At 33.9% G+C, this 21,295-nt stretch overlaps 1 protein-coding gene across 2 annotated transcripts; it reads left to right on the top strand.

Moving 5' to 3' along the window:
• The first annotated feature begins 17,112 nt into the window (after positions 1 to 17,112).
• Positions 17,113 to 20,949, top strand: LOC114409311 (tRNA modification GTPase MnmE-like). 2 transcript variants are annotated; one of them, XM_028372727.1, is made up of 8 exons: positions 17,113 to 17,756; positions 17,837 to 17,958; positions 18,208 to 18,411; positions 18,593 to 18,652; positions 18,878 to 19,016; positions 19,481 to 19,599; positions 19,918 to 19,970; positions 20,172 to 20,339. In XM_028372727.1, exons 1-8 carry the CDS (start codon positions 17,180 to 17,182, stop codon positions 20,209 to 20,211), a joined length of 1,314 nt encoding a protein of 437 aa, XP_028228528.1. In that variant the 5' UTR covers positions 17,113 to 17,179; the 3' UTR covers positions 20,212 to 20,339. The 2 variants fall into 2 exon arrangements, with proteins under 2 accessions (XP_028228528.1, XP_028228527.1); XM_028372726.1 differs by lacking the exon at positions 19,918 to 19,970 and adding an exon at positions 20,536 to 20,949 and having other exon boundaries at positions 17,130 to 17,756; positions 20,172 to 20,399.
• Positions 20,950 to 21,295: the final 346 nt, after the last annotated feature.

The following is a 21,295-nucleotide window of genomic DNA, read 5'->3' as shown; positions in this document are numbered from 1 at the left end:
AAATTGAAAAGTCATGACTTCTCATTACATAACTATGTAATCAATTACCAAAGAATTCTAATCGATTACCAGTGAGAAAATTTTAAAAGTTACTCTGAAAAGTCACATCCCTTCATAAGTTTTTGAAAAGTCACCAAGGGTCTATAAATATGTGACTTATCTATTAAAGTTTTTAAAGAGTTTTTCAAAATCTTATTGTCTTATCCTCTCAAAAACAAATCATTGGCCAAACACTTGCAAATCAATTAAGGATTCTTCTAAGAACTTCATCTTGTATCTTCTTCTCTAAAAGAGAGAAAAACATTTATACTTTCTTTAAAGACTTATTGAGATCAAGAGGTTATTTGTCTCTTGAATTGAAAGTTTCCTTAACACAAGGGAAAGGGATCCCTCGGGTGTTCACAAGTTGTAAAAAGGATTTTTACAAAGTTAGTGGAAATCTCAAGTGGGTTGCTTGGGGACTGAACGTAGACACAGAAAGTGGCTGAACCAGGATAAACTGAGTTTGCATTCCTCTCTTCCCTATCTTGATTACTTTATCTTGCATATTTTATTTATCTTGCACACTTGAAGTATTCTGTTGATATAACTTTCATCTTCATCTTCAATATTCTGAACATATATATTTAAAAGGGAATTTAGAAGTCAATTAAATGAGAAATTTTTTTAACTTAATTCACCCCTCCCCATCTTAAGTTATTGAGGCCACTTGTCCAACCAGTGATATCAGAGCTTGATTCTTGTATAAAGTTTGGAAACTTTAAGAATAATTATGGTCTCATCAAACTTCCTATTTCCCGAAGGAAACTCCATTAATAGGCCTCCTATATTTAATGGAGTGGGTTATCATTACTGGAAAACTCGCATGCAAATCTTCAAAGAGGCTATAGATTTAAACACGTGGGAAGCTATTGAAATCGATCCTTACATCCCTACAATGGTAGTAGGAAATGCAACTATAGAAAAACCTAGGGAACAATGGGATGAATAGGAAAAAAGAAGGGTACAATATAACTTAAAGGCTAAAAATATAATTACCTCTGCATTAGGAATGGATGAATACTTTAGAGTCTCAGATTGTAAGAATGCAAAAGAAATGTGGGATGCATTACAAGTAACTCATGAAGGAACAACAAATGTTAAGAGATCTAGAATAAACACCCTAACACATGAATATGAACTTTTTCAGAATGAATCAAAATGAGACCATACAAAATATGCAAAAGAGATTTACACATATAGTTAATCATCTTGCATCATCAGGGAAGATATTTCCTAATGAGGATCTCATTAACAAAGTTCTAAGATGTTTAAGCAAGGAATGACAACCAAAGGTAACTGCAATTGCATAATCAAGAGATCTCACTAACATGTCTCTTGCAACTCTTTTTGGAAAGCTTCAGGAACACGAAATGGAACTTATGAGACTAATTCCACATGAAGAAAATGACAAGAAAAAGAAAGGAATTGCACTTAAAGCCTTATCTTTTATTCAAGAAGAAAGTGACAGAGAAGACTTGAATGAAATAGAAGAAGATGATGATTTTAGTTTCTTCATAAAGAGATTCAACAAGTTTCTAAGGAACAAAGGAAATCAAAGAAGAACAAATTTCAATCCAAAGAAAAAAGGAGAAGACTCTCCCTCTGTTCCAAAGTGCTATGAATGTAATCAACCTGGACATCTAAGAGTTGATTGTCCCAGTTTCAAGAAAAGAATGGAGAAGTCTGACAAGAAAAATTTCAAAGACAAGAAAGCAAAGAAAACTTACATCACTTAGGAAGATAACAATATAGATTCATCAGGAGATTCAAAAAAAGAAGTCGTGAATATGAGTCTCATGGCCAAAAACTATGATAGCGAATAAGAGGTAACATCTTCTAACAATAACCTATATATTTCCTTTGATGAACTTCAAGATGCATTTTATGACTTGCATAAAGAATCAGTCAAACTTGTCTAACTGATTTCAATTTCTAAGAAAACAATTTCAAATTTAGAAAAAGAAGTTATGAAATTAAATATAGAACTAGAAAATCTTAAAACTGAAGTCAAAACATTAAAACAAATTGATACAAATCAATCTTCTACCATACAATATATTAATAAGGTATCTCACTCATATAAATGTTGTGATAAATTTAAAGTAGAAATTAAAGATCTAAAAGATTCTCTTGTCAAATTTACTCTTGGCAAAAATAATTTAGACATTATACTAGGAAAGCAAAGATGTGTGTTTGATAAGACTGGATTAGGATATAGACCTGAAAAACTACAGAAAATGTATAAAACTTCTTTGCATCTTCTCAAAAGAATAGTTCTTCCTTCTTAACATGTTTTTACTGTGGAAAGAAAGGACATAGTGCATCAACATGTTATTTTAGGAAAAATAGTAGTAACATTAAAAGGATATGGGTTCCCAAAGAATCTTTGATCAAAACTAACAATCAAGGACCCAAGAAAATTTGGGTACCTAAGTCAAAAACATAATTATGTGAATGAAGGATTTCTTGAAGAAAAGTGGTACATTGATAGCGAATGCTCTAAACACATGATGGGAGATGAATCAAAATTTACTCATATATCTCCCAAGAAAAGTGGACATGTGACATATGAAGACAACAACAAAGGTAAAATTCTTAGAATCGGAAAAATAGGTACAAATTCATTTACCTCCGTTGAAAATGTTTAACTTATTAATGGTCTTAAGCATAGTCTACTAAGTGTTAGTCAATTATGTGATAAAGACTTTCTAGTATCATTTGACTCTCATAATTATGTTATTGAAAATAAACATGATAAAAATATAAAACATATAGGCTATAGAACTAATAATGTATACATGATAAATTTAGATAAAACATTAAATCATGCTCAATGTTTTATTAGTAAAGATGATGATTCTTGGTTATGGCGTAGAAGAATTGCTCATATAAACATGGAACATTTAAATAAACTAATTTCTAAGAATTTAGTAATTGGTTTACCAAAACTCAAATTTGAAAAGGATAGATTGTGTGATGCATGTCAAAAAGGAAAACAAGTAAGGGTTTCTTTCAAATCAAAGAATATTGCTTCTACAACTCAACCCTTACAACTTTTGCATATGGATCTTTTTGGTCCCTCTAAAAATATGAGTTTTGGAGGAAATTACTATGCTCTTGTTATAGTTTATGATTATTCAAGATTCACATGGACATTATTTCTCACTCACAAAAGATATGCTTTTCATGCTTTTAAGAAACTTGCTAAAATCATTCAAAACAAGAAAAATCCCAATATTGCATCTATTAGGAGTAATCATGGAGGAGAATTTGAAAATAAGAATTTTGAATCATTTTGTGATGAAAATGACATTGAACACAATTTTTCTGCACCTAGAACCCCTCAACCAAATGGAGTAGTTGAGAGGAAAAGTAGATCTTTAGAAGAAATAGCCAAAACTTTGCTTAATCATACAATCTTCCTAAATATTTATGGGCTAAAGTTGTTAATACTGCATGCCACATGATGAATAGAGCTTTAATTAGACCAATCTTAAAGAAAACTCCATATGAATTGTACAAAGGAAGAAAATCGAACATTTCTCATCTTCATGTTTTTGGATGTAAGTGTTTTGTGCTAAACAACGGGAAAGACAACTTAGGTAAGTTTGATGCAAAATCTGTGAAGGTATATTCCTTTGCTATTCCTTAAATAGTAGAGCTTTTAGAATTTATAACAAAAGAACTATGATTATTGAAGAATCTATCCATGCTGCTTTTGATGAGACTAACCCTATAAGGCCAAGAAAGGAAACACTTAATGATATTACAGATTCATTAGAAGACATGCACATTGATGAGAAAGGGCACAAAAGCAAAGGAAATGGAAATGAAGAAGACTTTCAAATTAATGAAAATAAAACAAATATAGATCTCCCAAGAGAGTGGAGAACTTCATGAATCATCCTCTTGATAATATCATCGGTGACATCTCAAAAGGGATAACAACTCGACACTCTCTCAAAGATGCATGCAATAATATGGATTTTGTTTCTTTAATTGAACCTAAAAATTTAAATGAAGCCATAATTTATGAACATTGGATTATTGATATGCAAGAAGAGTTAAATCAATTTGAAAGAAATAAATTCTGGGAATTAATTGACAAACCTGATATCATCCAGTTATAGGAACTAAATGGGTATTCAGAAATAAATTGGATGAACATGAAATAGTAATTAGAAATAAGGCTAGGCTAGTGGCTAAAGGATATAATCAAGAAGAAGGAATAGATTATGAGGAAACCTATGCTCCAGTAGCCAGATTAGAAGCCATTAGAATGTTATTGGCTTTTGCATCCATAATGGATTTTAAACTTTATCAAATGGATGTTAAAAGTGTCTTTTTAAATTATTTCATTCAAGGAGAAGTTTATGTTGACCAACCAACTAGTTTTGAAAACTCAGATAAGCCCAATCATGTCTTTAAATTGAAAAAGACTCTATATGGTTTAAGACAAGCCCCTAAGGCTTGGTATGAACGTTTGAGCAAATTTATTTTAGAAAAGGGCTTTACAAGAGGAAAGGTTGATACCATACTCTTTATCAAAAGTAAATTGCATGATATTCTCTTAGTACAAATATATGTTGATGATATAATCTTTGGGTCAACTAATGATTCTCTATGCAAAGAATTCTCTCAAGATATGCAAAATGAATTTGAAATGTCAATGATGGGTGAGTTAAATTTCTTCCTTGGACTACAAATAAAGCAAACAAAGAATGGAATATTTATTAATTAGTCAAAATATTGCAAAGAACTAATTAACAGGTTTGGGATGGAAAATGCTAAACACATAGCCACTCCTATGAGCACTGCTTGCTATATGGATAAAGATAAAACCGGTCAGTCAATAGACATAAAGAAATATAGAGGTATGATCAGATCTCTTCTTTATTTATCAGCAAGTAGACCTGATATAATGTTTAATATTTGTATGTGTGCAAGATATCAAGCAAATCCCAAAGAATCTCACTTAGTGTCATTAAAAGAATAATTAGATATTTGTTAGGCACTATAAATCTAGGGTCATGGTATCCTAAGAATTCCCTCTTATAACTTAGTAGGATACTTTGACTCTGATTTTGTTGGATGCAAAACTAATAGAAAAAGTATTAGTGGCACTTGTCATTTCATTGGTTCTGCTCTAGTATCATTGTTAAACAAGTGACCTCAGATATCTTAAGAAGGGGGAGTTGAATTAAGATATTACAAACTATTTCTCTAATTAAAAATTATACTTTGATTCTAATGCAAGTTCCAAGTTCCCTTAAAGATGAATTTCTAAATGATGATTCAAATTAAACAATCTGAATGTAAATGTTAAGCAACAATAAATAAAATAGTTTAAGGAAAGAGAAAGTGCAAATACAATTTTTATACTGGTTCGGCACAGTCTGTTGCCTACGTCCAGTCCCCAAGAAACTCACTTGGGAGTTCCACTATCTCGCAAATCCTTTACACTTTCTGAAACACACAAGGACAGCCATTCCTTTGTGTTCAGATGCTTTACGACAAGAGACTCTCAGTCTCTTAGCCCTTTTATTAGAAAGAGAAGAAGGAGAAGATGACCTCTCTTGAAAGAGATAGATGTTTACAATGAAGCACTCAATTCCTTATTGAATAACACAAGTGTTTGGCCAAGGAATGTTGGATGATAAGATATTTTTGTTTGAGAGGATTCTGCCTTTTGAGAACAGGGAAAACTCTATGCTTTAGTCCAAACAAAGATTTTTTCAGCAAGCACACCTTGTTCTCCCCTTCTTCAAAACCTTCAGGCTGGTTCATGTAAATGGTTTCCTTCAGATTTCCATGGAGAAAAGTTGTTTTAACATCCAACTGTTCAAGTTCCAAATCATATTGATTTACCAGACCAAGTATGATTCTTATTGAGCAATGCTTCACAACTGGTGAAAAAATCTCATTGTAATCAATTCCTTCAACCTGTGTAAAGCCTTTTGCTACCAATCTTGCCTTGAATCTAGGCCTTTCTACTCCTGGAATGCCTTCTTTCTTCTTGAAAATCCACTTGCATCCAACAACCTTCTGCTTCTTGGGTTGATCCACAAGTATCCAGGTCTTGTTCTTTCTCAAAGATTTCATTTCTTCACTCATTGCCTGAAGCCACAGCCGACTGTCTTCACTTTCAATTGCTTCCCTCCAGGTCTTAGGTTTTGAATTTTGAATCTCCTCAGCAACACTCAAGGCATAGCAAATAATATCAGCATGACCATACCTCTTTGGAGGCTTTATCACCCTTTTTTCTCTATCTCTAGTCAATTGATAATTGGACAAGTCATGCTGAGTAACTAGCTCTTCATTATCTCCAGCTTCTCCTTGATCAGTGTGATCAATAGCATCTCCATTGCCATGATCTAAAATTTCAAAATGCTCCACCTCAAAATTGGTATTCTCACTACTTGAGTTGTTATCCTTCTGCTCCTTACTTAGCATTGCCATTCTGCTCTCATCAAAGGTTACATCTCTGCTGATGATGCATCTTGTCTCACCCGGTTCCAATTTCCACAACTTGTACCCTTTAACTCCTTCAGGATAGCCAATAAACACACACTTTACAGCCCTTGCATCCAGTTTTCCTTGTTTAACATGAGCAAAGGCCAGTGATCCAAACACCTTTAATCCTGAATAATCAGGTGGTTCACCATTCCAAGCTTCCATTGGTGTCTTGAAATTTAAGGTTGATGAAGGGCATCTATTAATCAAATATGTTGTTGTATTTGCAGCTTCTCCCCAAAAGGTCTTTGGCAGTCCTACACTTAGAAGCATGCACCTCACTTTTTCCAAAATGGTCCTATTCATTCTTTCTGCCAAACCATTCTGTTGTGGAGTGTGAGGGACTGTTTTATGCCTTTTGATGCCTATTTTCCTACAAAATTCATTGACCTGCTATGAAACAAACTCCAGGCCATTGTCAGTCCTTAAAACTTTTAATTTTGTACCAAGTTGATTTCCAACAAGAGTATGCCATTCTCTGAATTTTTGAAAAGCATCTGACTTATTTTTCAAAACATACAGCCTTACTCTTCTTGAGAAATCATCTATGATGGTGAGAAAGTATGAGCTTCCACCATGATTTTTCACTCTAGATGATCCCCATAAATCTGAATGCACATACTCAAAGGACCTAGATGAAAACATGAATACCCGTGCCAAAGCTTATTCTATGGGATTTACCAAGCACACAATGATCACAAAATTCAAGTTTATCTAGTTTATCACCACCTAACAGATTTTGTTTCTCAAGTTCATGTAATCCTCTTTCACTAACATGACCTAATCTCAAATGCCAAAGTTTTGTTTTATCAATCAATGTATTACTAGCTACCGATGCATGTCCAACAATCGTGGAACCTTCAAGAATAAACAAGCCATTACTTTTATTCTTGTTACCCTTAGCTATGATTAAAGATCCATTTGAAATCTTAAGAACACCATTTAAAATTCTAGTTGAATATCCTAGATCATCAAACATTTTTATGGAAATAAGATTTCTTTTGAGTTCTGGAATGTACCTTACATTTTTCAGTAGATACTCTCTATTATCAAACATCTTCAATCTCACAGTTCCAATGCCTTGTACCTTGCAGGGGTAGTTGTCTCCTAGCAGTACAGCTCCTGCTGGTTTCAGTTCCAAGGTTTCAAAATAGTCCTTTCTCGGGCTGTTGTGATGAGCATCCAGAATCCATAATCCATTCTGTTTGTGTTTTGGTATTAGAAGCTACTAAAACACCTGCACTCTCATAACCTTCAGAGGCTTCAACAATGTCAGCAGAGTCCAAAGATCCTTTCTTGATCTTGTCTGGGCAGTCTTTTTTGAAATGACCAGTTTTGTGACAATTAAAGCATTTGAACTTTTTTTTCTGGCCATTCTTTGAATCCCTTGACCTTGATCTGGACTTCTTTCCTCTTGTTCCCTTCTTTTCACTCCTTCCCCTTGAAATATTCAGGCTTTCATCATTATCCTCAGATTTGGAGTCTTGCTGTTTTTGCATCTCCTTGGTCCTTATGGAGGTCTGGACTTCATCTAAGGTAATGTCTTGATCTTTGCCATAAAGAATTGCATCCTTGAAATGTTCAAAGGATTTTGGTAAGGAATTCAGAAGCAAGAGAGCTTTATCCTCCTCTTTAAGCTTTACTTCAATATTTTCCAAATCATCAAGAATCTTGTTGAAATCAGCCAATTGTTCAGTGGTTGTTCTTGACTTTTTCATCTTGAAGGTGTACAGTTGTTGCTTCAAGCATAGTCGATTTGCAAGGGACTTTGTCATGTACAATGACTCCAGTTTCAACCACATTGAGGCTGCTGTCTTTTCTCTTGCAACTTCTCTTAAAGCTTTATCTCCAAGGCATAGAATGATTGCACTTCTCTTGCTCTATCAATCATCTCTAATTTCTCCTTTGAGCTTAGAGATTCAGACATCCTTTCATCTCCTTTAAGAGCTTCTGCACAGCCATGTTGAATCAAGATTGCTTCCATCTTGATTCTCCATAACCCGAAGTCATTTTCCCATGAAAACTTCTCAATATCGTACTTTGTTGTTCCCATCTTTCTTGATCTTGATTCTTTTTCCCATAGACAGCGCCACTTGTTGGTTCTTTGTATAAGTTATGCAACTCTTAAACCTTCACAAGATCAAAAAAGAAAGAAAAAACATAAAACACAGCAAACAAACACAGTAGAGCAAGAACCCAAAGATTTACGTGGTTCGACAATGTGCCTACATCCACGGGAAAGTGCAGCTCCTCATCATCACATTGATCATGAAATTACAAGTTCAATAGATGCAGCAGCTAGCTTTGATCTCTCTTGGTTTCTCTTTTCAAAAACCTCTCTCAATCTCCTAGCTCTCTTTCTCTATTGAACTCTCTGTTTTTCTGCAACAACTTTGATTTTGCCTCTCTGTTTTTCTGCAACAACTTTGATTTTGCCTCTCTGTTTTCAGCCACTCTCAAAACCACCACACACCTCCATTACATGATCAAGAATATATATATATACACACACTCTAGTTATGCTTTGGTGCCAAAACCAATTCAGTTATCATAACTGAATTCAGTTATGACAGCATCTCTTAAAGTCTTCCCACTTGTGCCATATGTGATTTTGAGTCACACACCACAAGAGTCATTATGATTATTTTTTTATGACATTGTGTTAGTTATTTATTCTCTGAACATTGGTTATGTTTTAAGTATTTGGTACTTAATTAGTTATGACTGAACTTTGTAATTAGATTTACTTATTTACACTTAGTTATTTGTGTTATGTGTTTAAACTTGGTTATTTTGATGATATATGACAAAGTGGTATGTATTTAAACTTTATGTTATTCAAATTATGCTTTATGTATGTTTTAAAAAATTATTTATGTATGATTTTATTTTATGCACTTTGGCTTTCTGATGTTGCCAAAGGGGGAGAGAAAATGGGTATTTTAGAAATCAAGATATTATATTTTCAAAGCTTTAAAATTAAGCATAAATTCAAAAAGAAAAGGGGAGAAAGATATGAATGAACGATAGAATAAAACTTGCATGTATTCTCTTGATTTCAGGATTGTCATCATCAAAAAGGGGGAGATTGTGGAAGCAAAGTTTTCCAAGTTTATTTTGATGATGCCAAAGACTCAAGTCAAGAATCAAAGAGTCGTTCAATCAAGAATCAAAATTAAAGTGAAGATTCAAGAGAATACTCAATTAAGATAAGTATTAAAAGAGTTTTTCAAAATATTGAATAGCACAATTTTGTTCAAGAGAATTTTTCAAAGAGAAAAATCTTTTACCAAAGAGTTTTACTCTCTGGTAATCGATTACCAGAAGGCAGTAATTTATTACCGGTAGCCAACAATCTTTTCAAACTGATTTACAAAGCAGTAATCGATTACCATGATCATGTAATCGATTACCAATGTTTTAAAACGCTAGATTTCAAATTTCAAGAGTCACAACTTGTGGTAAAACATTTTCAAATCATTTCAAACACTTGTAATTGATTACACAATACTTGTAATCGATTACCAGTGTTTCTAAACGTTGGATTTTAAATTTAAACATGAAGAGTCACATCTATTGATGTGTAATCGATTACACTATGAGGGTAATCGATTACCAGTTACTTATTTTGAAAAATAAATTACCAAAAGTCATAATTCTTAAAGTGACTTGTTTCTGAAGATTTTTTCAAAGTCACAACCTTTAAGTGACTAGTTTTCAAAAGAGTCACAACTTTTAAAGTGACTAGTTTTCAAAAGAGTCACAACTCTTAAAAAGTGACTAGTTTTGAAGAAATTGCCAAGAGTCACAACTTTTAACTTGTTTTTTCAAGAGCCATCAAATGGCTATAAATATGTGATCATGACACGAATTTTAAAGTGAGAACTTTCAGATTTCTTTCAATCATTCAAAACATTCTTCTAAGAGTTTTTGTTCAATACTTTCTTTATTCAAGAAAAGTTCATTGGCAAAAAACTTGTGCTATTCTTTTTCTTCATTCCCTCTTCCTCTTGCCAAAAGAATTCAAAGGACTAACCGCCTAAGAATTCTTTTGATTCTCCCTTCTCCCTCTTGCCAAAAGATTCAGAGGACTAACCGCCTGAGAATTCTTTTGATTCTTCCTCTTCCCTTTAAAAAAAAGATTTCAAAGGACTAACCGCCTGAGATATCTTTTGTTTCCCCTTACAAAGATTCAAGGGACTAACCGCCTAAGAATTCTTTGTCTTAATACATTGGAGGATACATCTTTTGTGGTACAAGTAGAGGGTACATCTACTTGGGTTGTTATACTGAGAACAAGAAAGGGTACATCTCTTGTAGATCAGTTCAATTGGAGGGTACATCCACTTGGTTGTTCAAAGAGAACAAGGGAGCGTACATCCCTTGTGGATCTTTGCTTGTAAAGGATTTTACAAGGTTAAAGGAAGTCTCAAGAACCGGTGGTTGCTTGGGGATTGGATGTAGGCACGGGTTGTTGCCAAACTAGTATAAATCTTGTGTTTGTCTTCTTCTTTCCTACACTCTTTACTTTTCTATTGTGTACTTTTATTTCCGCTTTACTTTTTTCTAAGTTACTATTTATGTTCTTTACTTTCTCATAACTTAGTAGTAAAGCCTAATTGAATCTAGTAACATTAAGAAGGATAAATTTTTAATTAGTCAAGACACGTTAATAATTAATTCAACCCCCATTTCTTAATTATTTTGAGGCCACTCGATCCAACACTCAACACTTTCTTCTTGGATTGAAGATGAGGCTTTAAGAGAAATTCCCTTTTTCTTCTTATCATTTTCTTCATGTTGATTTAGTCTTTGCAACTCCATCTCATGTTCCTGTAATTTTCCAAATAGTGTGGCAAGAGACATAATAGACAAATCTCTAGATTCTGTGATGGCTGTTACCTTTGGTTTCCACTCTCTACTTAGACATCTTAACACTTTATTTATGAGATCCTCGTTTGGAAATCTTCTTCCTAATGATGCAAGATGATTAACTATATGTGTGAATCTTTTTTGCATATCTTGTATACTTTCATTTGTCTTCATCCTAAACAATTCATACTCATGAGTTAAAGTATTTATCCTAGATCGTTTAACATCAGTAGTGCTCTCATGTGTAACTTGTAGAGTGTCCAACATATCCTTAGCACTCTTACAATTTGAAACCCTAAAATATTCATCTATTCCTTGGGCAAAAGTAATGATGTTTTTATCCTTTAAATTGTACTGCACTAATCTTCTTTCATCTTCAGTCCACTCTTCTCTAGGTTTTTCTATTGTTGCATTTCCAGCCACCATGGTGGGTACATAAGGTCCTACTTCTATGTCTTCCCAAATGTGTAAGTCTATTGCCTCAATGAAGATTTGCATTCGGGTTTTCCAGTACTGGTAACCCTCTCCATTAAAAATATGAGGCCTATTTATTGAATTTCCTTATGGGAATAAGAAGTTTGTTGAGGCCATTATTCTTGAAGCTTCTAAACTTTATACAAGAATAAAGCTCCGATACCACTTGTTAAACAAGTGGCCTCAAATATCATAAGAAGGGGGGGGGGGGTTGAATTAAGATATTATAAACAATTTCCCCAATTAAAAATTATATTTTGATTTTAATGCAAGTTCCAAGTTCCCTTAAAAATGAATTTCTAAATGATGATTCAAATTAAACAATCTGAATGTAAATGTTAAGCAACAATAAATAAAAGAGTTTAAGGAAAGAGAAAGTGCAAACACAATTTTTATACTAGTTCGGCAAAGTCCGTTGCCTACGTCCAGTCCCCAAGAAACCCGCTTGGGAGTTCCATTATCTCGCAAATCCTTTACACTTTCTAAAAAACACAAGGACAACCATTCCTTTGTGTTCAGATGCTTTACAACAAGAGATTCTCTGTCTCTTAGCCCTTTTATTAGAAAGAGAAGAAGAAGAAGAAGATGATCTCTCTTGAAAGAGATAGATGTTTACAATGAAGCACTCAATTCCTTATTGAATAACACAAGTGTTTGGCCAAGGAATGTTGGATGATAAGATATTTTTGTTTGAGAGGATTATGCCTTTTGAGAATAGGGAAAACTCTAAAGAAAATTCATGCCCAAGTCACCTATTTATAGGCCTTTGATGGCCATTCAAAAATCCAATGAAAAGATGTGACCGTTGGCAGATTTTTTGAAAACTCTCCACTAGTAATTGATTACAATGTTTGTGTAATCGATTACACAGTTATTTTTCTTCAAAAGATGTGACTCTTCATTTGAAAATATTTGAATTCTAATGTTCAGAGCCACTGATAATCGATTACATGTTTTGTGTAATCGATTACAAGGTTTTTCAAAATATTTTTGAACGTTATAAGCACTGGTAATCGATTATAATGTCATGGTAATCGATTACACCTTTGAGAAACCATGTTTAGAAATGTTTGGGCTTTTGGTAATCGATTACAACCTTTTGGTAATCGATTACCAGAGAGTAAAATGCTTGGAAATTTTTGTTAAGATAGAAACTCACTTGGCCAATCATTTGTGCTTTTCAAAAACTTTTCTAAGAGTCTATCTTAATTCTTATCTTGAGATCTTTGCTTTTGCTTGACATCTTGCTTTCTTCATCCTTGAAATTCATCTTGAATGATCTTTGAAATTCCTTGGCATCGTCAAAATAATTCTTGAAGCTTTGCTTCTACAATCATGGCATAGTAAAAAGCAAAATAGTGTTGCCTTATCCACTGTTGAGGAAAAATATATTTCTGATGGAAGTTGTAGTGCACAAATACTCTGGATGAAACAACAACTTTTTGATTATGTCTTAATGCTTGATCATATTCCCATTTGGTGTGATAACACAAGTGCAACCAGTTATCTAAAAATCCTATTTTGCACTCTAGAACAAAGCATATTGAAATAAGGCATCATTTTTTGAGGGATCATGTTCAAAAAGGGGATTGTGTGTTTGAATTTGTTGACACAAAGAATCAGTTAGCTGATATCTTTACAAAACCACTTCCCAAAGAAAATTTCTTTGCTATTAGAAGAGAATTAGGACTCATAGACCTAAATAACTTAGAATCCTAGCCACTTTGAATGTTTGTACTGATTAATTATTATGATGATTATGATGAATGTTTAACTTTGATTATTTTTCATGATTGATTATGCCGATTGATTATTTTGGTTGAGTGAAATGCTTGTGTTTGTTATTTATTTTTCATGTTTGATTATAATGTTTTGATTTTTTATAATGAATATTTTTAATGGTTGTTTTGCTTGTTTATGATGATTGATTACTTTGAATGTTTATAATAATTGCATTTAATGGTTGTTTTTCGTGATTGTTTATACTCATAAATGTTTTTTATTGCTTAATTTTATATTGATTGCTTATAATCAAATATTTGTCCTGATTTCTAGCATTATATGTCTTTAATTTCCTTGATATTTCAAACTTGTTGCATTGGGTTTGCATTCCTCGCTTCCCTGTCTTGATTAGTCGAAATCTCAAGTGGGTTGCTTGAGGACTGGACGTAGACACAAGAAGTGGTCGAACCAGGATAAACTGAGTTTGCATTCCTTGCTTCCCTGTCTTGATTACTTTATCTTGCATATTTTATTTATCTTGCACACTTTAAGTATTTTATTGATATAACTTTCATCTTCATCTTCAATATTCTTAACACATAGATTTAAAAGGGGATTTAGAAGTCAATTAAATGAGAAGTTTTTTAACTTAATTTATCCCACTCTTAAGTTTTTGAGATCACTTTTTCAACAAGTTGTGCACTCCAATAGGCATTAACTCGGTCTCTTGTTTTTCTTGGATGTCCTTAGAATCTAACTCAGGTCTATGTTGTATGAAGAATGGTCTCTTACGTACTCTCCTTTTCACAAGGGAATTAGTTGTTGTAATGTTGTTCATCCATGCTCCCTCTCCCTCTCATTGAGCCATTGTTCCCTAATATATATAAAAGAATATAGAAAAGAAAAAAATTTGTAGAGTATTCTTCCATTTCGTGTTTGCAAGTCTTGTTGTGATTATCTAAGTAGTACGTCTTAGCTTTGAATAAAAATAGACGGAGTCTAAAGTACAAAAGAAAAACATCTTTCGCACCGTGCGTGCGGTGTGAAAAAATAGTTATAGTTATTTGAGTCCGTCCGATTTAATAATAAAATATTGAATGGAAAGAATTTGATGATGACAGATTGAGGTATAATTTCAAAATAATTTACAATGGTAGAGTTGAGAAACTGAATCACCAAAGCCAGGCACTTGTTTGGGAGATCGAAGATCTAGTCGGTGGTTTCATCGGTAATGGCCTCCTCGTGATGGTTTTTGCCTTCATCTTTGGTGATAGCCTGAACCAATCCTAGGAACATCAAGTGTGCTCAACCCCAAGCGCCAAACCAAAAAACTCTAAAGCATCTCTTTCAGGAACATCAATTTGACCAAAGTCATTACTTCCTCTGCAAACCAAATACCCACTCGAATTCAACCCACAAACATGTGACTCCCCAGACATGTTCCTATACTCAGTCTCCATTTTTTTAGCTATAGACCCAAGACCCCAACACCGAACTCGATCACTACCCTTCAAAACTCGGCAAGAGAAGCTCGACTCAGATGAAATGGAATCAAACCTGTCTGACCCAGATGGCGATTCAAACGCGGCATTGGTTCTTCAGCAAGATGCCGTTCCGACGCCAGCCACGATGGCGCAAACCTTGGACTCTCCGAGGGCAATATTCTCGAATAGAACAGTGCCATTGGTGTAAAGCCTCTTGCTTTGGAAGGCGGAGAGGGTGTCCCAGCAGAGGAGGCTATAGTTGCCAAAGCGGAGGCTATAGAAGGTGTAGATATTGTGGAAAATGTTTTTTAATATGTGGCACATCCTAAACCGGTAGCCTTCAACCAATCTTGGCCCTTGATTTTTTTTAATAACTAGACTTGTGGTTTAGATTACATCTGGCCAATTTTACCAAACTCATGTACGTTTTTGCTTTCGCACCGAAGACTCCCTCATAAAAATGATGGAAGACAAGTACAACAGATGATCTTTAATGTGTTATCATGGCTCTTGCGTGAACAAAGAGGCAAAACAAAGCCAAATTCATACAAGCAAACTTTCGAAAAAGTTCCCTTTTTAAAGAAGAAAAAAACATATTCAAAAATCATATTCGAATATAAAAAGTAGGTTTAACGTCATTTTTAATTTATTATGTTTCATAATTATTTTATTTTGATACATTAAACTTTTAAAATTTCATTTTAATTCTTTATATTTTCAAAATGTATTATTTTTTTCTTTTTCAATATTTTGTTAGAAATGTTAATATTTTATTAACTTTTAAATTTTAGAAAATTTTTCAAATAATATATTTTAAAAATATAAAAGACTAAAATGAAACTTTTAAAATTTAATGTACTAAAACAAAAAATACAATACATAAATAATAGACTAAAACTGATTTTAAGCCTTTTAAAATAATTAATTTTACAATGTGGCAACTAAAAACCGTCACTATCTTTGTTTTATTTTTAAAAAAGTAAATAACTAAAAAATTATCATTTCCTCCTACCTCTTCCAATTCTAAAGGTAGAAAATATGGCACCACATAGGTTGTTATTTGGGATTTCAGGTTCATTTTTTCTTCATTTAATTAGTGATTTTTATTTTTTTAAAAAAATATTAATAGTTTTTAACTGCTATGTTAACTTAATTATTCTAAAAATTATGAGAATACTAAAGTTTCTTAACAAAAAATTGAAAAAAAGACCATAATGATATATGATTAGAATTTTTTTAAAAAAAAAAGAATAGAAGGCGTGAAATTTGTACAACTTCTTAAAATCGTGAGAATTCTTAGAGTTACTCCTATTTGAAAATTAATACAAAAGTTATATCCATTTAATAAATTCTAGTAAAATTGTTTCCTTTTCATCAAACGATCTTTATACAATAATATATATATATATATATATATATATATATATATATATATATATATATATATAATTGAAATACATTAATCAACAATCCAGGATTACAACATCAACATTGTTAATGAATCAGTAACGTGAATAATTTTGATGACTAATTGATAGAAATATTTAGAGTGACACATACAAAAAGATTCAGTAATCCAAATGGTTGACATAATAGTATAAGGTTCATAGAATTTACAAGATTCAAAATAATTTATTTAACAAGAGAATTTGTGTTCGAATTTTAACCTTGTGTAAATAAAAATTGGGTCAGCAACAATGAAATTAATCTCTCACCTAATGAGTTTAAAGAACCTCATAATCTTTTACCTAAAAAAAATAATTTTCCGTGGCACTATTCTTTTGACCCGTAAATAATACATTTTTTTTACTTCCGGATTAATCAATCTAGAATGAAAAATTACATTCCGTATTGGTTACACCATTCGGCTTTCGGAATGATGATGAATCGGGAAGCTAAAGAAAGGCATTCTAAAAAGGAGCAGGAAACAAACAGCCTGTTGGGTTTGAAGGGTGTGTGGGCTTTGAGACGGATAAGAATGGGCCTGAGGTCCAGTGGAAAAATAAGATTGATGATAGATAGACATACATAGAGTAGCATCAACCAGACAGAAACCGAAACTAGAACGGAAAATGGCTGCTTTCCGCGGCGTGCTTCGTCACATACACATAAGCACGTTCAGCTGCTTCACTCCACCGCCGCGCATACCTACTATGGCGTTGCTTTCAAGTCAGGGTGCCATGTGGCACTGTCTTATTCCCTCCAAAGCCTCCAGAACAGTAAAATCCCGCGCCGGTTCAGAGAACTACAATAACTTAGTGTTGAAGAAAGACGAGCGCTTAGGTGCTGGAGAGTGTGTCGGCGAGGTTGGAAGTGGGACCACGATTGCGGCCATCGTAACTTCCGTGGGGGGCCCACCTGCTGCCGTTGGAATCGTTCGACTTTCTGGCCCGGGCGCAGTGTCCATTGCGGGTCGAGTGTTTCGGCCCGCCCGGAAGACGTGGCGGCCCACTAGCCACGTTGTCGAATACGGCGTCGTCTTGGACTCCGACGGCAACGTCATCGATGAGGTTTTGGCGGTTCCGATGCTGGCACCGAGGTCCTACACGCGCGAAGACGTGGTCGAGCTTCAGTGCCACGGGAGCGAAGTGTGTCTGCGCCGCGTGCTTAGGACTTGTTTGGAAGCCGGAGCAACACTCGCTCAACCAGGTGCTTGTCTCTGTTACTCTAAAATCTAAATAAACCTAATGCCCTAATTAGTGGTGATTATTGCTAATTGGTTCTTTCAGGCGAGTTTACTCTTCGCGCTTTTCTTAACGGTCGTTTGGATCTCTCCCAAGCCGAAAACGTTGCAAGATTAATTGCCGCGAAATCCGTGGCTGCTGCAGATGCTGCACTGGAAGGAATCCAGGTATGTGTAATTCAGCTTTGTTTCCATGGTGTACTGCATCATCATCATTAGTACTTGTAGTAAAAGAAAATAAGAATGTAAAATGAATTGAGCTTCTCTCATAATTTAACATCAACTTATGAATCTCTGGTTTTGGAGAAGTTAGATGAGAGAGCTTCTATAAAAGCTTCTCGCGTCATCCTATAAGACTTGGCTCAATCGTTGCATGATAGGGTGTTTATGACAGAAGAGGATTATATTCTTGGACAGGGTGGTTTCTCTTCTCTTGTCAGATCATTGAGGAGTCAGTGCATTGAGTTGCTCACTGAGATTGAAGCTCGTTTGGATTTTGATGATGAGATGCCGCCCCTGGATTTGAATCTGATTATGGATAAAATCCATAACATGTCACGAGAGGTGGAGAATGCGTTGGAAACGGCAAATTATGACAAGCTTCTGCAATCTGGATTGCAGGTAAGGTTTGGAACACTGTGTTTGTTTATAGATGAAGTTCCTTTAGTGCATAGTATACTGTAATGGTTACAAAACTTTGCTCTTTTCACTGGATCATTAATGTGTGGGTCTGTTTTCATTTGAATTCATGATGACTGATGTTGTGCTTCCTATTTTTGATCTTGATATGAAATTCTTTCAGATAGCAATTGTTGGGCGCCCAAATGTTGGCAAGTCAAGCCTTCTTAATGCATGGAGCAAAGTATGTCACAGTCATTTTACTTATTTATTGAATCTTTTCTGTAGATCTTAGCCTTGGTGTTGGTCAAATGAATTAAACCATGCACATAATTATTTTTATACTTAATCAGCTTCTCAAGTCCATAATTTCAATTTAAAGGGCAGAACTACACACTCGTAAATGGCTAAATGCATAAAACATTGTGATTGTTTAACTTATTGAGCATGATCTTCTTGTAGCATGCAGAGTGAGAGGGCAATAGTTACTGAAATTGCTGGAACCACTCGTGATGTGATTGAAGCAAGTATCAGTGTTAGTGGCATTCCTATAACACTTCTTGATACCGCCGGCATCAGGGACACTGATGACATTGTGGAAAAGATTGGTGAGGCTTTCTTTTCTCTCATTTAAGTTCAGGAGATGTATTACTTTGTTCTTTTTATTGTTGTGCCATCTTTCGCTTCTCTGCACTATATAGACTGTAGGATATAGATCAATCAGTGTCACGTCAAATGTGATGCTATAGTGTTTGCAACTTGTTTTAAATGCAGTTTTTTTTTCAACTTCACACCCTGATTCAGTCTTTAATAATGATGTATTATACTTGATTGAATGCATTTTATTATTTTCCAAATTAAAATTAAGAAATATCATTAGCAACAGAATAATTTTATATAGGCTTGCAAAAATTATCTATTGAAAATCAGTTAGATACAGGGCTATAGACTTTGCCTGATAGACTTTACCAATAGTTAGATTATCTTGTTGCATGCATCTTGGTGCTTTGCTACTTATTTTAACCTCATTGCTTCACATGTACTGAGATTTTTATTTATATTCTCCTACTAGGCGTAGAGCGATCTGAAGCAGTTGCTAGGGGTGCTGATTTAATTATCATGACTATGAGTGCTGTTGAAGGGTGGACATCTGAAGACACCAAACTTCTTGAAAGGATTCAATCTACTAAGGTTTGAACACATACTGCTCTTTCTTCCTTTTCTCCTTATCATATTCATGATATTTAATACAATTTTGATGTAGATAGAAATATAACCCTTTTATTTGATGGAGAAATATTTGTGTCATTTGACATCTGAGACTGAGAGAAATGTTAATATAAAGATATCTATGCTGACGGAGCAGTGCCAAACTAGATAGGTTACCTAAAACATATCTTTAATATATCACATTATCACATGATAAATTGGCACACAAACACCTAGCTGCCTTAAATTTTTCCATCTTATAGTTACCACAACAATAATAAAAACCTTTTTTTCTGCTAGGTGGACAGAGGTGGTACCAATTACACGGATTTTAAAACCAAGTCTCCAGAAAGGTCATTCAGATCTTGTAGTTACCGCCCAAAAAAACATCTTATAGGATTAGGCTCTTAAAATATTTTAAATATTACATCACACCTGCTATCTTTCTTTTGATATTAAGCTTGGTACTTGTTATTAATTTCTACCACACTGTCAGAAAAGAAAAGATGCATATTAATTTGCAATCTTTATTTAATCTTTCTGTTGTAAATCAGGGATCAACTGGATCATCCACCCCAGTCATCCTTGTGGTAAACAAGATAGACTGTAAACCTTGTGCTGAGACTGAATGGGACAAAGGATGTCAGAGTCATATTTTCAGTAAACATGTGTTTACATGTGCTGTTACTGGTCAAGGATTGCATGACTTAGAGGGGGCAGTATTACAGATTGTGGGTCTTGAAGGCATTCCTGCTGGGGGTCGCAGGTGGACTGTCAATCAGGTAAGCTATCATTTTAGCTTTCCATCTCTCACAAAGTCTTAGCTTAAAAAAATTTTAACTTTTAAATGGCAATGTGAACAACTTGTTCGGACCAAGGATTGATTGTGTTTGCTGATATAATATAACTATGATTCAGAGACAATGTGAACAACTTGTTCGGACCAAGGAAGCACTTGTAAGGTTACAATCATCCATAAAGGACGAACTGCCTCTGGATTTTTGGACAATTGATTTGAGGGATGCTGCATTGTCCCTTGGACAGATAAGTGGAGAAGATATATCGGAGGAGGTTTTATCAAATATATTTGGCAAGTTCTGTATTGGTAAATAGAAGGGGTCCAAATATGTGCTTGGTGATTTTTAGCTAGTTTTCTTTACACCATTTCATCAATCATGTATAGGACGCCAAATTCAATGAGTCAGTATATCTCCCTTGGATTTAAAAGCCATTGTGATCAGTTGTTGTATATTTCTCATACTTATTATCACATGAATTGTTAAATTAATTTTGAGAGTACAACTGCAAATAAAGTGATATTCAGTAGGCTAATCCACCGAAGCAAGTTTTTAATTCGTCTAATAGAATTTGGGACATCATTGCTTCATGGAATCCGTAAATCATTTCGTTGATTCATTTGATTGCAAGTTAATTTTAATAGTTTTTTATATTAGTTTTAATAGAATTTTAAACATTTTGAAGTCAATATTTATTTAATTTTTAACAATTCTTTTTTGGTATCATGCTCATTAGGCTACCGTGAAAATTAACGTTGGACTTATCATTTTGAAGTCAATATTTATATACAAAAACTTATTTAATAATTTTTTCATCATTTTTATTTTATCGATTATTGAAGATTATTTAAAAATAATTAATAAATGTTTCTTAACATACA

This window comes from Glycine soja, chromosome 4, assembly GCF_004193775.1.
Source record: "Glycine soja cultivar W05 chromosome 4, ASM419377v2, whole genome shotgun sequence".
Lineage (NCBI taxonomy): Eukaryota > Viridiplantae > Streptophyta > Magnoliopsida > Fabales > Fabaceae > Glycine > Glycine soja.
Note: the sequence above shows the minus strand (reverse complement) of the source record. Positions and strands in the feature narration are given on the sequence as shown.